Source organism: Chelonoidis abingdonii, chromosome 23, assembly GCF_003597395.2.
Source record: "Chelonoidis abingdonii isolate Lonesome George chromosome 23, CheloAbing_2.0, whole genome shotgun sequence".
Taxonomy (NCBI): domain Eukaryota; kingdom Metazoa; phylum Chordata; order Testudines; family Testudinidae; genus Chelonoidis; species Chelonoidis abingdonii.
Window position 1 is genome coordinate 6587578 of NC_133791.1, and position 18036 is coordinate 6605613.

At 39.1% G+C, this 18036-nt stretch overlaps 1 protein-coding gene across 9 annotated transcripts in view; it reads left to right on the forward strand.

Annotated features, from left to right (window-relative positions):
* Positions 1 to 18036, forward strand: part of LOC116824630 (cyclin-dependent kinase 11B) — a 35926-nt gene that overhangs the window by 8838 nt on the left and 9052 nt on the right. For 5 of the 9 annotated variants that reach the window (XR_004373668.2, XM_075060253.1, XM_032780041.2 and 2 more), the window contains 12 exons: positions 2682 to 2780; positions 2900 to 3052; positions 4762 to 4827; positions 5662 to 5837; positions 7606 to 7696; positions 10373 to 10494; positions 10855 to 10960; positions 12127 to 12248; positions 14008 to 14115; positions 15220 to 15336; positions 15604 to 15752; positions 17471 to 17660. Coding sequence is in view for 8 of the 9 variants with exons in the window: in XM_075060253.1 (XP_074916354.1) it covers positions 2682 to 2780; positions 2900 to 3052; positions 4762 to 4827; positions 5662 to 5837; positions 7606 to 7696; positions 10373 to 10494; positions 10855 to 10960; positions 12127 to 12248; positions 14008 to 14115; positions 15220 to 15336; positions 15604 to 15752; positions 17471 to 17660 (1499 nt within the window). In the remaining variant the exon portion in view is untranslated. The remainder of the gene's footprint in view (positions 1 to 2681; positions 2781 to 2899; positions 3053 to 4761; positions 4828 to 5661; positions 5838 to 7605; positions 7697 to 10372; positions 10495 to 10854; positions 10961 to 12126; positions 12249 to 14007; positions 14116 to 15219; positions 15337 to 15603; positions 15753 to 17470; positions 17661 to 18036) is intronic. The other 4 variants (XM_032780044.2, XM_075060252.1, XM_075060251.1 and 1 more) reach the window with 2 other exon arrangements.

An 18036-nucleotide genomic window follows, 5' to 3' on the forward strand; every position in this document is an offset into this window, starting at 1 on the left:
GTATGAATGAGGTATGACAATTAAACTATTATCTGGATGATTTGCTGATGTTTGCAGGGACCCCATATAATATGCTGTTAAACTCAATCGTTCTTTCCTTTTTAGTAATAACAAGTCTTGAGAAATGCTCACGGATTTCGCTAAACATTTATTATGCCCTTGTTTAACTGGAGGGTGTATTTTCCACTGAACTTTGGTGCATTGACTGTTGCGTAATAGGTATTTCACCGTAATTGTGTCCATACATACAGCTGTTTATTACTTCAATCTAAATCATGACGTCCAGTTGCCAGGGACTTTTCTTCATAGTAAGCATGCACATTCTGGAAGGGTATCCCATGGTGCTTTGCCTTGCTGGGTTGCATTCTGGGATTTCTCTCACAGCACATTGGGTTACATAGCAGAAGCCATCTGGGAGCAACTGGAATTCTGGGATATGAACTCAGACTCACAAATTTCCATGACCAGTCCTGCCATCACGATTCATGTTTCTATTTATGAGCCAGCCCTATTTTCAGATTGCTGTCAGCCAGCATGAACAGAACTGTGCTCCACATCTCAATGCTGACAACAACAAATATGCAGAAGGAGATGGAGATGTATTTGAGATCTTGCTGCCACGTGGCTTTTGCTTTGGAAGTCAGCTGTTGTACCTCAGCTATTGGCTGGTAGCAAGCAAGGATGGCAGGTGTCCAAGTGGCAATGGTCACATAATACTGAATCCTTAAGGGAGCTCTCATGTTGGTGGGCTGCAGCTCTGGGATGAGCTCTGTGCAAATCTCTAGGAAAGTGGCCTTTGTCATCCTAAAATTATGTAGCCACTGCTGGTCATCCCAGGTTTGCAGAATGTTTCCCACCAGACAATGCTTCTTACCTGAGGCCAGAAATGGTGCTGCACTGAGTGAAGCTGCTCCAAGAAAAGTTCATCCCCGAGCAGCTGCTTGATCTCCTCTTCTGGTATCTCTTCCAGGAGGCTCTCAAGAGGTTGCCACTTTTGCCCTGCATTTCTTCCCCCTCAGGTTAGCCAGGCAGTCAGATGCTGATAATAGTCCTATCCTTGAGAAGCCTGGCACCTGAAGGAACTGAAGGGGGGGAGGAGGGGCTGATAAAATTAACATGCAGTTTTGGGTCCTAGTTCGGTTTCTCTGGCAGCAATGATAAAATATTTTCCCCTCTACTTTGAAAGACCATCCTCATAGTTTCTTCCTAGTCACAGGAGAGGCTTCTGATGGTAACTTGTTTTTCACCTTATTTCCCCTGTGCCTGTGGACCTTGTTGCAATGAACTGTGTTTTACTTCAAGGATGTTTTGAGGAGTGGAAGACTATTTTTGTTTGGACAGCATGGTTTGGTGGTTTGTGCCATTGCTTATATGGTGTAGAGGGTTTTGGGGACAGAGGCGGGGGATGCAGGTTAGTAATTGTATCTGCCCCTCTGTAGGCATTCCTTACATTGGAGGACATTATGCTGATAGAAGTGACCAAGAAGCAGAGAAGGCCCCTTTTTGAAAAGGATAAGGGCAGACCAGACAGATATGCATTCATGGTATTCAGCAGAGCGGTCCTTTCCCCAGAGTTACTGCAGGAATTGAAGGGCATTGTAACCTATGCTGGTAGAAACTCTAACCAATACCAAAATATTACGTTTGTGCCAAATTAGAGTACTTTTTTGCCTGTTTTATCTCCCCTGCAAGCATGTACCACATCCGCTGCAAAATAAATACAGTTCTGCAGTGATAGTTCTTAACTTTGAGGATTAAAAATGTGGCCTGTGCTATGAAATGAGCCTCAGCCTTACTTATGCTATATAACAATGTTGCCTATGCTTGAATGCCTTAGTCTCTTGACGTTGATGAATGACCTCTGACTCTTTTCTTACATTTGTATCTTAATTCCCTCCCAAACTAAAATGCCACCATTTGTATTATCCCCTTGAATACTTTGAGGAGAAAGGAGCTAACCATTGAATAATTAAGCTTATTAGGCTTAATTCAACTTTACAGAAACTGCAGTATAGTTTAAATATTACTATGATTCTCATCCTGTACAAGAAAAAAAACACTTCAGGTAATATTCTGGCTTGGAAAGTTCAGTCTGGCTCCCAAGCCATACAATTAGCTCTTTGGGTTTCCACATTCTTAGAGGCTCTGATTATTAACAAAAAATATTCAGAAATTGAAATAACCATATTCTCTGGTTAAAGTTCAGTTGTGTTTTTATTTTGTTGTAAACCTGAAAAATGATTGTAGTCACTGTACATGCTACTGTGAATAGGCAGAAGTGATGTTGATTTTTGTGTTTGTATTTGTGAAATTGTGCTCTAATGGTACTTTATTTACAGCATTCATTACCAAATTGTGCATTCCTCACAGTTCATGTAGTGGGGTTTATTAATAACTCGGTGTACTTTAAAAAAAAAAAAAAAAAAGTCTGAAATACAGTTCAACTCTTGCAGTGTTGATCCTGCTGCACTGCAGTTCTTAAAGTTACATACCATTGAAATCAACAGTATGTAATGCTATACCAAGTACATTCAATAGCCCGGCGGGTACATTCTGCTGGACATGACTGAAATATTTGGCAAGGGATTAAAGAAGATAATAATCTAGGGTTCTTGTGTGTTCAGTGCTTGATAAAGTAGAGGTAATACTTAGAAACTGGTCTGTTTTTTTTTGCTTCTCAGTAAAAGAGGAGAAAACAGAGGAAAGAGACCTGCTTTCAGATTTGCAAGACATCAGTGACAGTGAGAGAAAAACTAGCTCAGCAGAGTCTTCGTCAGGAGGTAATTACACACAATCAAATACACAGAGTTTACTCTAGGAAGTAATCATATTTGTGAGAAGATCCTTCACGTGAGAGTGCACCTAGTTACTTGTGTGTTCTCTGCTTATCCCTTGACAGAATCTGGATCTGGTTCAGAGGAAGAGGAGGAAGAATCTAGCAGTGGAGAATCAGAAGAGGAGGAGGAGGAAGAGGAGGAGGAGGAGGAAGAAGAGGAGGAGGAGGAGGAGGAGACAGGAAGCAATTCTGAGGAAGTGTCTGAACAGTCAGCTGGTAAGTGATAAAACATGACCACAACAATGCTCACCCAAAGCACTTTTGTGCTTGCAGCTTTACATTGCCCACTTTCTCTTTTTCCTGGTCACAGATGGATAGAAACCTAAAACTTCTGGGACAGGTAATATCTTAGTCTTTCTATATGAGGGCATAGACAAGTTACCAATCTAAGAAGCCAAGATGGACAGTTCTGGAGATAATTTGTCTTTCTAAGAGAGGTGTTGAAAGCCTCATCATTTGAGTAATTTTAAAACCATGTTGGACACTATCAAATGTTCTGTAGGGAACAGTCTTACACTAGCCTGGGGGATGGACTAGAGAAGTCTCTACCATCTCTTGATTATTTTTTGCTTTAAATTTTATTAGATTTTTTTTCATTTTTGAAAAAAAATGGAAATAATACAAAAGAAATTAACTAAGCAAGTCTAGTAATTGCTATCTGTGTGTCATTAACTAGTAAAGAAAAAATGAGCACAACAATGTGGGCCTGACTGCTGGATGTTTTTCTATTAAATCAGTGAAAAGTAACCACCAATTTGAAGAAGTTTTCTAAGAGTTATTTGAATTTTTTGTCACCAATAATTTCTAATTTTTTAAGCTAAGCTGATGTCACTGGATGAACTTTCTTCCTTCCTGTGACTGCAACATAACTTCTGACTGCCACTAATCGTGGGGCTATAAATTGTTTGTTTCAGGTGTCACTGATTTTTTTGTGGGAGTCATTACAATAGAGCCCTAAATCACAGTCAGTAACACTTTAACTTGCTTGCATATTTGTTTCCAAAACTTCCATTTTAGGGCATGAATAGCAGATATGTATATGAAATTTCTTCATGCACCACATTTTCACCAACAGTCAAGCATTTTTAAAACCTATTTTTAAAGCTACATTATACATGTATAATGTAAAATTGAAGAAAATAAGCAGAAACAGCAGCCATCAGTGTTAGTGTTTCCCTGTTTTGAGGCTCACTTAATCTAGTTCAGCTGTGTGTCTGTCAGAGAAACTCTGCTTACCATCTGAAACAGAGATCAGTAGATCATAGTGAGCAGGACCCGGAAAACTGCTGAAATGGCATTATTTCAGTGGTTGCCAAACTTGAGGGTTGTGTCCCCCCTTACTCCTGTTTGCACCCTCCCCCCAGAACTGGGATCAGGGCTGTGGCTTGGGAGGGCGGGAATAAGGACAGGAGTAAGGGGGCCAAGGCTGGAGCCACAGCTGGAGATGGGTCTGGGAGCAGAGCCACAGCTGGGCTGCGGTTGGGGCTGGCAGCTGTGCCCGCAGCTGGGTGTGGCTCCGCTCCCACCCCTGACCCCAGCCTTGACCCCGAACCAAGAATGGAGCTGGGGCCCAGGGTCAAGGTGGGGGCAGGGCCAGGAGTGGAGCTGCAGCTGGGCCTGCAGCTGGGCGCAGAGCCATGCTGAGGCTGGGAACATGGCTGGGGTGAGGCCTGGGAGTGAAGCCAGAGCACAGCTAGGGGTGGGACTGGGTGATGCTCCCTCCCCACCCTAATGGGGGCTTGCCTGGGCCTGCTGCACCCCCCTCGAGTGTTCCTCCATGCCCCCTGGGGGGTGCTTCCCACAGTTTTGGGACCTCTGCATTATACTATAACACTCATATTGCTAGGTTACTGTATTAAGCATCTGTGTACATGAAATCAGAAGAATATTAAGCTTTTTCTGTTGGACTTCATTCTGTGTTTTAGAAGAGGTGAGTGAAGAAGAAATGAGTGAAGAAGAAGAGCAAGAGAATGGAAATCACATTCCAGTTGGTAAGATGCAAACATTGGCTTTGGTTGTAGGAGTTTTTTCCTTTTCTGTTTCATGAACTATGGATTTTAATGCACTGTCTAGAACATGAAAGGGTTTCAAGATGTTCCAGTCTGCCAGGACTTGATTATGAAAAGTAGGCTTGTATAAGAAATACTGTTGGTTGGTAGGGGGGATATTACTACTGCAGGACTAAGTTGAAATCTTGCATAAAATGGTATTTTGTGAATGAAATGACCATGGCTTTTTAAAATCAACTTGCTAGTGGATTTTCATCAGTATTATAATCCACCACACCATTTGGTACTGTGGGTCATCTGTACTCAGGAGCAGATACACCCTGGATCAGAACTTCCCCAAAGTCTGGGGGAGAGTTCTAATCCAAGGGCTTTTTGTTTGCCTGTTGTAAGAGTCAACAGAGGAGTTTGGATCTGAACTTACCTAACCTAATGTTCTAGCTGTGATTTTGAATTGGGCCTCATCCTCTTGGTACTCAGAATTCATGTATGATATGTATCAGATTAAAGTTGAATCTATCTTCTTTTGCATTCTGTTCATATACTGGTTTAGTTTTATAACGTGCAATATTTAACCCTGAAAATGTATTGAAGGAACTAAACCGAAACTCATGAAATACTCCCCAAACTTAGAAAAAAGAATCATGCTTCTTTAAATACCTTCCTTGTCATCTCTTAACATGACACTCAAATTGTGTGCCATGATTTTTAGTATCTCAGTTTTATGATCACAATTTTATTGGCTCACTAGTTCATCTAAAACTAATTCAAACACTCCAAATGGCTGCATGTTTCCACGACTGATTCTAAATTTTAAAGTTACAGAGTCAAGGTTTGATCGAGATTCAGCTGGAAGTGAAGGAGAAGAGGAGGAAGTGGGGGAGGAGACCCCACATTCCAATGCAATGACAGAAGGAGATTATGTTCCTGATTCTCCAGCTTCATCACCCATTGAGTTGAAACAAGAGCTACCCAAGTACCTTCCTGCATTGCAGGTCAGGATCATTTCCCAAGTGCTCCAGAATGTCTTAGATGGGATTTCCGTGAATAGTGACATAAAATGATATATGTACTCTCAAAAGCATCTTGGATATAAAATAATATTATGTCATATGGTCCAGTGCATTTGCCCAATGACAGAGTCATTATGCGCATAAACCGTCGTGGGGTCAGCCAAAAGCATCTTGTGGTGTCAAGTGACCCCAGGCACATATTCCATCAATCAAATATTCACATATAATAATTTTAAAAGTTGTGTGTGAAAACAAGTTGAAACTTTTAGTTTTTAATAAGGATATAATACATTGGGATATTAAGATATTCTGGTGACCCCATTTGAAAATAGCTACTGCAGGTATAGGCAGGGTTCACAAGTAATATAAATGTTTATTGGAATGGAAAGATGTCCCTATGAGGAGAGATGGAAACCTTTTTAGTTTATAGAGGAGATGAATAAACAGGGAACTGAGAAGGTAAGCAAAATAAGTTGTTTGTTATCATAGCACGCAGGAACCCTAGTCATGGCCCTGAACCCGAAGGTGCTCAGCGCTGTATAAATACAGAAAAAAAGACAGTCCTTGCCCCCAAAAGCTTATAAAACCAATAGTTTGTCACTCCTGCTTTTTTCACATAATACAAAAAGAATGTTCAATGAAACCGAAAGACAATAAATTTAAAACAGATGAAAGGAAATATTTGTACACAACATCTAATTAGCCTATGGATCTCATTCCCACGAGATATCCATCAAGGCTACAGTTTAATAGGATTCCAAAAAAAGGACTGAACGTTTATATGGATAATGAGAACATCTACAGGTACATTATATTTCTTACACTTTTTTATTCTATCTAAACTCATGCTTCAGGGCATAAACAAAAGCTCCAGCTGATTGAGATTCAGGAAAAAACTTGCCCTGTGGATAGTTCCTTATGTGGGTTTTTTTTGTGTGCGCATCTTTCTCTGAAACAACTTTTACTAGCCACTGCCAGACACGGAATAGTGGACTAGATAGACCTCATCAGATCAGTATTGCAATGTTGTGCACTAGTGCAGCAACATATGACTCATAAAGATGCAGAATACTGATATACACATAATACATTTGTAACTGAGCATTTGATCTAGATCTATGCATGTTTTACATTTACACAAAAGTAAAATGGGAAGTAATTTGTATATTACTATGCCACGTTTATTTTAACAAGAGGAAGTATCTAGGCCAGTGTTTCTCAGCCTTTTTGATACTGGGGTCTGGCTTGCTGCCTTCCTAAACTGTGTCAGGGAGATCTCAGGGATCAGCGCCGAACTGATTGTTGAGAAACTGATCTGGACAGTGAAGACTAATATGATCCTATCTCTTTTTGCTGTCAATGGCTAAGATCAGCGTGTGCTTAGGGAATGCAAATGCAGCTCATTGGCCTGCCTGAGAGACATCAATCTAAGGTGCTGAGCTAGGTCCTCTGCTGCTGAGACTGAAATCCTCATTTCTTCAGCATCTGTAGAAATGAGTGAGGCTTACGCACTATTGAACTGGAATATTTTAATCTTTTTTTAAACCTAGTTTTTGTTCTGAAAGGACACTTTCTTAGAGTACTAGGTAAAAATGCTTTGGAACAAAAAAAAATATAGTTTTCCTGGGCATAGATCTATTTTGTAGTCTTCTGGGATAACAAACTGTTCATAAAAAGTCTGCCTTACTATGTCTTATATGTCTTTAAAAAAGTAAATCTTAGTGACTAAATTTCTGTTTGTTTTTCTCAGGGATGTCGTAGTGTGGAGGAATTTCAGTGTTTGAACAGGATTGAAGAAGGAACATATGGTGTGGTGTACAGGGCAAAAGACAAAAAAACTGGTTGGTACAAGTGTGCCTGTTTAAAACAGTGCTAAAAATGTTGGGTTCATGAAGTGGTCTCATAATGTTTTCACAATACTTATTAAGCTTTAAGGGCAAAGTGTTATGTAATATTAAAAAAACTTAAGTGACCCATCTTAGGGCTACACCTGTTGGTGATCCACAGGGAAGTTGTATGTTTTAGGGATCTGCAGTTTGGAAAACAAACACCGGTGCTTGAAGTTGCTAATTATTTTGAATATTCTCTTGCATGCAACATAATCACTTTGTGCTCTCCCTGCTTTGTACTGTGGATGCTGAAATTCTTCTGGAGATCTTTTTTCTTCAGAACAATATTAACCTTCCGCATTATGATCAACATATTACATTCCAGTGTTAGTGCAGTGGACAATTTAAGCATTAAGACGATGGTAACAATCTGAATGAAATGTAACAAAAGTACTTGTACAGTGGGTGATGCAGTATACAGCGTTAAACAAGGGAGTCCAAAGTTGGATGTCGTGATGTCATGTTACGTACTTGTGCTAGCTTATTAGATATCCTGAGTGCTTGGCATGGGATCTGCACTAAACTCTGAACTTTGAGGAGGGTGTCATTCAATATACGAAAATAGTTAGTCTTTTGTGGAAGGTAAATTTGAAGTTAAGTATAAACATTGTGCAAACTTAATTTAATAATACTTTGCATTTCTGTAGAGTCTTTTATCCCAGGACCTAAAAGTGTTTAAAAATGTGAAAGAATTAAGCCATACAATAACTCTGTAAGGAACATAACAGGAAACTGCGGTAGAGCTGGAAATATAACCCAGATTTCTTGGCTCTCAGTCCTAATCTTTAACCACAAGACCAGTCTATCCCTTCTTGTATCAAATGTTCTGATATAATGAAGTGGGAGAATAGTTGGATAAGTGTGTGCTTTAACCTACTCTGTTCCCAGATTTTATTGTTAGAGTTATGGTCTAAGGCAAAATCATTTTCTAAATCCCCCACTAATAAGAAAGACAGTTTAAAATATTATTTTTAGTTGTTATTGCTCTATTTTCATGAGTGACTCCTGCCCCTCAGTGTGGTGTGCGTTTGAAATAAGATTCTTTTAAAGATATTCAGTGTCTTTTTATTAGATGTAGTCATGTAGAAATTGTTGACAAGAGTTTGATTTTTAGCCCTATAGGTAGAGATTTCGTGCTTCTGAGCTACTAGACTTAGTTGAGCATAGCAGGGTGATCGGTCAATTGATTAGATGTAGACACACCAATGAGTGTCATTATAGGTATGGAAAATGATTTAAATGATTTTATAAAAGAAGTGGTTTGTGTGGTGGACATTCTTTACAGAAATTTGTGGTTAGCTCACTTTTATAGTTTGCTTTGAAGTCCATCATTAGTTCTTGTTTGAAGGAAATCAGAAGGCTCATATGTAGATATATAAATTTAAAATTTATATACATATTAAAATATATCTGACAGACAGTAAAAAACCAAACAAAAAACCCCTATAATTTGTAAACTTTTGTTGTGTTGAGCAAAACGAGCAGTTTAAGAGGAAGTTCGTTCTGATATTTAGATCAGAAGACTTTGGAGACAGGATTTATAGTTATTCCCAGTTCTACCACTCACTTGCTGTAACTTAAATGTTAAATTCCTCCATCTGCAAGTTTGGGGTAATAGCATCCTTACAGGGATAGAGTGAGAATTCATTGGTTTTTTAAGTGTTTTAAAATCCTCTCTGAAAAGGAATTATACAAATGGAAAGTATTATTTTCTTTAAATTCATTCCTTGTGTTACATAGCTGCAATGGCCACTTCCTCCTCTAGTCTACATGGCAGGTGGCCTTCCTCTGAGGCTGACCTTAACATTACTCTCTGAAATGGTTTACAAAAGGAGAGGTGTCGTGGGCGGCTTGACTGTAAGTGCTCACTCACTTCTGAGTCTATGCAAGTCAACACCACAACATGCCAAAGATATCTTTGATCGCTGTAATTGACATAAATAATAAATAGGGGTACTTTACTATCTAATGATTTACATTTCAACTGTTAATTTTATATTCTCGCCACATAAAATTAATTCATACAGGAAAAAATTCACCTCTGCAGGGGCTAGCATAAAGCCTATCCCTCTTTTAAATCCTGTATTACTTTTACACTGTGAGCTCTTTGGGACACAGACCGCCTTTTTTGGTATGTGCTTTACAGTGCTTAGCGCAGTGGGGTCCTGACCCCTGATTTGAACCCGTAAGTGCTAGCACAATGCAGATAATTCCCACTAATATTTTGAGGCATTAAGTGGTGCTGGCCTTCTTCAGAGGGGTGAATTTAACCCAAGATGCATTTTTTTCCTTCCAGCAACTGTTGGGAAGTTAAAGTCAATGTTTGTATGAGAGGCAAATCATATAGTACAGTAGTAGTTTTGTTTGTTCTCTTTCCATTTGTGTTTTATTGGACTATAATAAAACCTAGAAAATGATATGAGGGAAAAATTGCTTTGGGTTTTATTCTTATCCATGACCTCAGTCTAGTCCAGTCTTTAACACAAAAGCTGATATAATGCCTGGATAAGGACTTCCACTGAAAAAGACAGTAAAATATTTACTGTGCTGTTAGAAGTGCCCTCTTCACGTGTCTTTGATTAGATATTTAATTTGAGTTCTTTATTTAAGATATTATTTTCTTTGTAGATGAAATTGTGGCTCTGAAGCGACTGAAAATGGAAAAGGAAAAAGAAGGCTTTCCCATTACCTCTCTACGAGAAATAAACACCATTCTGAAAGCACAGCACCCAAATATAGTCACTGTTAGAGTAAGACCACCAATACTTGTATATTAACATTCATTTTGTTCTTGAAGTGTTACTCTTTGACTGTTAAAATGCCCTATAATGGTCTGATTTAAGTACAGTATTTGCTCATTAGAACTTGTTTCTTTCAGTATGCAGTTGTGTGCCTTGTATAATCAAATAGTTCATTTTTGTCTATAAAATCTGTTTAAAACATATAAAAAATGAACTTGTCTAGAATACTTCAGTGTGATACATTTCCTGTGAGTTTTATAAATTTGCTGTCCCTTTTTTTTCCACCTGCTAATACATTCCTGAGAGCCATCCTTAACTGCTTATAAATATTGCTTGGTTTCCTTGATAATATGCTGTATTTGTTCTTAGGAAATTGTTGTGGGCAGTAATATGGATAAAATCTATATTGTAATGAATTATGTAGAACATGACCTCAAGAGTCTGATGGAAACGATGAAACAGCCATTTTTACCAGGTACTGTGTTTCCTAGCCTCCTTCAACTTTCCAAGCAAAAATCATGTGAATTACAAGAACATCAATATAATATGTCCCTGAGTTATACTGGCACATTTTTGGCTTAGCGTGGGACAGAATATGGTCATTGAGATGGAACTTGTTCTGAAAGCTCTTTGAAACAGGAATGTTTCTTTTTTCTACCTGTCTAGCCTCTCTATTTAGAATCTTAGATCAGTGACCATCACTATAATATACGAGCATCCCAAGAATCTATGGTTTGGATGTGCAAAGAGCCTATCGGGAGTGTCATACCCAATTCCCATTCAATTTCAATGTGATTTGGGTAGGCAACTACCTTAGGCTCTTTTGAAAATTGCAGCCTATGTTCTTTTATATATGCAGCCCTTAGCATGATGTAGCTTTGATGAAGGTCAGGCATTTGGGTGCTACTGCAACATATATGATAATGGATGATGAAGCAAACATATAAACTGATGGAGAAGTTTCCTTGATTGATTCATTAGGGTTGCAGGTTTACTTGATTTAGTTATTTCACTTCAAATATTAGGTGTCATGGGAAAACTGGAAACACAAGTATTAAAGACTTCATTCTCTTAACTTTATGCAACAAGATTAGTCCCTGAAAAATTAAATATTTGGAGATTTAACTAATTGTATCCAGAACTGTACCATATGCAGCACAGTGTGAACTTCCTCAGATGCCCCTGGAAGAATTACTCTGTACCCTTGAAAAGCAATTCCGTTGTCTCTGCTAACTTAGGCCCATGTTAGCATTATCTGATTTGTTTGACAGTCACCTAGGCATAGTGAGAAATGCCTGTTCTGCATGGGTTGTGCTATAAACACTAAACTGAACACATTTCATTCACTATCTTGTGCTAAAATTCTGTGGCCAAATCTTGATACCATTTATGTCATTGAGAGTTTTGAATTGACTTCAGTGGGATCAGGATTCGGTCCATATTGATAAAGGCCCTTGCTTTTTTCTCCTTAATCCTGTAAACCATGCTGGTTCTTTTTAAATAATTAAATGCATAACTAGTACTTACTTTGGTTATGTATGTTTTGTTCTATGCTCTTGATTTAACTATTTCAAAAACCATAGTACTAGTAGACTTCATCTTTGAACTGAACACACAAGGTTCTTTCGTTCATCCTTCCAGGTGAAGTGAAAACTTTGATGATTCAGTTATTACGTGGAGTCAAGCACCTTCATGACAACTGGATACTTCATCGGGACTTAAAGACCTCCAACCTGCTGCTGAGTCATAAAGGCATTTTAAAGGTAAGGGTTCAGTGTTGTGGGTGTTTTTTTAAAGGCCTTGAACTTCATTGCATGATAGCAGTTAATATCTGAATAGTGTGTTGCATTTCCATTCTTGCAGCTGTAGCATGCAAGAAAACCTACTGTTGCAAAATAGAATAAAATTTTCCATTAGATACAGAGACTGCCCTGTCATGGTTGTAGGATTTATACCAGGAAATGACTAATAAACAAACGTGGTTTAGTGGTTAAGGGAAATACTGTCTAGTTTTTATAGTAACATACCTAGGAGCCAGATCAGGGTTCTTTTCCCATATGTGGTGTTGTCAGTTGTTTGGGGGGGGCGAGGTGTTCTCCCGTGCGCTGTCCCAGCTCTGTGCAGAGAGCTGGAACAACAGACCTCGCACGAACTACCCAATAAATCCACAGACCTGGTTCGTAGCAAAGGTACTTGGTGAGGTTTATTGCCAACGAAGCACAGTGCTAATGCCCCAGCTCAATGGTTACAGGTACACTAACACGTTTGCTCGTGACACTGGACTGGCTCAGTTCGTGTCGGGACTTTCCACTATCCCCTAGGCCAGACATTCCCTCTGAGATGCATCTTTAGACACCAATACAAATAAGTTACGCGGCACCCTCTGACGTATCAGGTTGCCACCTTCTGATGTACTAGGGTGCTACCCATTGCCTTGTACCCGTTGGTTCAATCAAAATATCTCTATTCATCATGCAGTCATCCTGACTCTATCCTTAAGATTGGTCCACATGTTCCTGTTGTCTTTGGGGAATGTGGTTATTGGGATGTTCTGGTACCACCCTTCTGGAATGTGTTTACCTGAGTGTTTTGTGCCTACCACCTCTTAGAAGTATGTGTTTTTGCCATATCGGCCCTATTCTTGCCAAATTCTGTGAGCAGGGCCTGCTTCTTGCTCACAACTTGACTTTGCTTCAGATCAGCAAGGTTTTAACTACCTTAGCCCAGCCTCAGGCCTCTAATACAAGGCCTTATGTTTCAGGCCCTCTTCTTACTACATCTGTGATGTTAAATAAATTGTTTAGTCTCTGTGCCTGAATTTTTCCATCTGTAAAATAGGGATAACACTTTTTTAACCCCCAAGGATATTGTAAGACTTAATATGTTAATTGGAAAGTACTTGTATAAGTGCTAAATTGTAGTATTTTTCTTCCTGTTGAAGGAAATAACATTAAAAGGTGAGTGTTCATGCTTGGGGACAGATTACACATTTTTTAATTTATTTAAAAAAAAATATTGGAAGGGTATGCAACAAGTAGGGTCAGGATATAACAGTCTCTCAGTTTCACCGTTCTAATATCCAGAGACAAAATTACAAAGTTACTATTATTCAGAAACCTTCGGGTATTAATGTAGTGTGCAGCACGTGCTGTTTCGTTTCCTGAAGAAGACCGCTCTTTTTCACACTCTGTGAAATTTTGCTGTTATGTGATTGCAATTAGCACCATCTAATACTGATTTTTTTTTTTCTGCCCTGAAAATTTAGCAGCCTAGGGAGAAAATCTTCTAGACCTTTGCCATGATGGTCAGAAATAAAATTATATTTGCCTTACCAGTCAAAGTAAATTACTGTTCTTGGATGAGTGAGGAAGCAGAATTTTACAAGGTTAACTTAAGTCAGTGGTTTATTCTGCTAATTTCTTGCAAATTTAACTATTTTTAAGGGAGTGAGGGTTGGGGAAAATGATTGCACAATGCACGTTTTTTAGTGGATAGTGCTAATGATAATCCATTCTCATTCAGGTTGGAGATTTTGGACTGGCCCGAGAGTATGGGTCACCTCTGAAGCCTTATACACCTGTAGTTGTGACACTGTGGTACAGGGCACCAGAGCTGTTACTTGGTGCTAAGGTATGTTTCTTGCTGTCCGTCTCTGAGCTAAGATGGCAATTATTCTTTATAGCGTCTTGATTTTTCCTCCCTTACTTATTTTGTAGTTGCCATACAAAGGATGATTTTTCATACTAGATTTAGAGATGGAAAAATATGGATCTGAAACCATACTGTAATTGCTAATTCAGTGGAGAAATTTTTGTTTGGTTTCCCATGAACTGAAAGGTTACATGCTTCTGAAGGGAGGTTGATGGGTGTAACTATACTACTTTGGAATATGAATAGGAGAGAACTACCAGAGTTTTACTGCTAGAGATTGGTGGTGTTCGTCAGAGCCATATAGGGAACAGGATTGCTTGATTTTTGGAGATGGGGAGGGGACAGCAGGGTGGGCATCTTACTCCCTTTCTCTACAACATGTGAAAGCTTGATGCACTGGTTTAAAGAGCAAAGCAAAACATTTGGCACCACTTTGATCACTGTGTCTACCTGCTGCTTAGCCGATCCATACTGCAGGCTTGGAAGAGGCCTTTATGAAACTCTAGCTGGTGGGCTGGTTAGTAGAATGTAGGTTGGGAGAAAAAATACTGCAAGAATTACAAAAGCAGATGGTGCAAGAGTCAGAGAGAACCTATGCTTTGGGTCCAAGACGTTCATCCTATCTTATTAATCGGGCTGTGCAATATGTCAGGCTGTTACAGGTGAAAAGACTACTTTTGTTTAGGAAGAGAGCTCTACTGTTGTGGTCAGATTTTTGCCCCTTAAACTGAGATTATTCTTGGGGCAGAGGGGTCAAATGCAGAACACAGTGCTAATGTATGACAGGGCAGTGGCTAGGGCTCCCTCTGCTAGTTGTGATGGGAATGATTCTCAACATGGGATGAGGAAAAAGGGGTGACATTTTCGTGAGAGTCACATTTCAGTATGTGGTGTTTATGTGTATAATAAGTAATTATTTTATCATCCATGGTAACTTTTCCTTGAGAATATGCATGGTTCACGTGCGGTGAAATAATTATAATGTACAGTAAGCTAAGCAGTCAAATCATCATTGAGTTGGCTGGCAAACTGTGTCCTGTAAAATAATTCCTCCTGTAACTTGTACATTTTATCTATTTTCAGGAATACTCCACTGCAATAGACATGTGGTCAGTAGGTTGTATATTTGGAGAACTGTTAACTCAGAAACCGCTGTTTCCAGGAAAATCAGATATTGACCAGATTAACAAAATTTTTAAGGTAACTGATACTCTTGGAGTCACTGATAATTATTGTAGCCCAGCACTGCTCTAGAAGGATATAGTAAGCAAATAAACACCCCCTCCCAACTCTGATATAGATAACAGAGCCTTCTTGTTGTTCAGCATATACATGTGGTCAATATGTTCTTAAAGACTGTGCTTTTATTTTATGTGTTCTGATATTTATCAAATCATATATGGGGAAGGAACAAGAAAGATGCACTGTGGTGTGTATGTTCTTCTGAAATAATATTTTGATTTGCAGGACCTGGGTACCCCGAGTGAGAAAATCTGGCCTGGGTACAATGAGCTGCCAGCTGTAAAGAAGATGACATTCACAGAATATCCCTATAACAACTTGCGCAAGAGGTTTGGGGCGCTCCTTTCTGATCCAGGTTTTGATCTCATGAACAAGTAAGTGTAAATTTCTATTGGAATAGTGGAAGAACCTGTTTATTACAGCCTTATAATTGTGGAGAATTTCTCCAGTCCTGCATCAAGACAAGGCTGTCTTTTGGGTTAATTTCTCAGGAAGATGAGACTGATGTATCTCACATCTTGAATTATCAACTCCCTAAATTCTATTCTTGGCCTTCACATAGTTACACCTAGTAAACCTGAATCCTGACATGTAACACTTATTATTATTCCAGTCCTTGGCTCTGCCAGCACAGTGGAGTCCTAAAATATGTTTGTTTTTCCCAGTAGTAATTTAGATCATTCATATTGCATTTAATTATCCTGTCCTGTGAGTCTTCCCTCTTGCAGCTTACTGATGGCCATTGATATCAACAGTGAAGTCATAATGTTACAGTTAAACTGGAGGGGATGGGAAGGACAAGGAAACAGATCTTAGAATTCGTTTGAGGGAAGTGGAAACCTAGGGGGGAAAAAAAAAATCTGTATTTTGTCAATTCTGTTAAATCATCTGTTCTGGTTGCCTTCATAATTAGTTCTACCTGTAGACCCCAGATCTTCTCTTCCCTGTCTCTCCCCGCTCTTTTTTTTTAAAAGATGCTGGCAATGGCTTGAAGGGTTTTTTTCCTCCAGAAAGTTTTCCTAGATTTCATGCCATGCATATGTACCTGGAAAGGACAGATTCAGGTACCAAGTCCTATGGAAAGTCTTCGGTCATCCTTCGTAAAAGAGGATTTTCAGTCCTCTCAATTTAGCCACTAAACATGCCAATCGGCTGTTTCTTATTTTTCTTTGGAATGAGTATAACAATATTACTTTGAATCCCTTAAGTAACTTGCCAAGGAACCAGACAAAATCTGTCCTAGTAAAGATGTACTTGTGGCACCTTAGAGAATAACAAATTTATTTGAGCATAAGCTTTCGTGGGCTACATGAAAGCTTATGCTCAAATAAATTTGTTAGTTTCTAAGGTGCCACAAGTACTCCTGTTCTTTTTGCGGATGCAGATTAAGATGGCTGCTACACTGAAATTAGTAAAGATGGTTGTCAGTGCAGTGTTGTATAACTGACACTTACTTTGGTTAATGTGGGTTTATATCTTAGAAGAGATCATTAGTGCAGGCTGCATGTATGTAGGCCGTGGTCCTGCACAAGCTTAACTTTACACACATAATTTAAGTCAGAGAGACTAATCTCTCTTTCTCGCTCCAAATGTTTGCAGTATCACAGTCATATTCTGCTGAGCCTGGTATATGGCACAATAGACAAACCTTTTGTACTGTTAAGTGCTTGAAATAGTTGACCACAAATTGACTTGTCAGGCTACATTACAGAATTGCGTAAGAGTCATCTTTACTAAAGAGTGAAGCAGCATATAAAATTGTGTTAACTGAACCACTTTAGATCCTTTCTAAGCTATATCTGACTTCTCATTCGTCCAGATGCTTTTCCTGAGGTGTGTGATGCTCTACAACTCAACAAATTTATCTTCAAAAAGGATTATTTTTGGCTTTAGTGGTGCTGAGTGTGGATAGTATTGGTACCCCTGAAAAATAATTTAATTTAACTAGCTGATTTTAAGTTCCAGTTTTTATTTACTTTTAAAAAAATTTTTCAGAAAATGGGAATATCTTAAACTGGATGCCTGTATATTTTTCCCCCTTTCTTTGCCCTTTTTTTTTTTTTTAAACTCTATCCCTTTGAATAATTTTCAGGTTCTTGACATACTATCCAGGCAGAAGAATCACTGCTGAAGATGGTTTGAAGCATGAGTATTTCCGAGAGACTCCCCTTCCTATTGACCCATCCATGTTTCCAACCTGGCCAGCAAAAAGTGAACAACAAAGAGTTAAGCGTGGCACAAGCCCCCGACCTCCAGAGGGAGGACTTGGGTATAGTCAATTGGTAAGTTTCCTAAATTGGTAAAGAACCAAATTTTGAGGTAATCCAGCATAGAATCTCCTGCTGTCCCGTCTTGTGTCCCCTGGCGCTATTGTTGGGAAAACTAATAGACTGGACTGTATCGCCTTATCCATTACTAGTGGAGTCCCTCAAGGATCGGTTTTGGGACAGATCTTATTTAACCTTTTTGTTACTGACCTTGGCGCAAAGAGCGGGAATGTGCTAATAAAGTTTGCGGATGACACGAAGCTGGGGGGTATTGCTAACACGGAGAAGGACCGGGATACTATTCAGGAAGATCTGGACCACCTTGTAAACTGGAGTAATAGTAATAGGATGAAATATAATAGTGAAAAGTGCAAGGTCATGCACTTAGGGA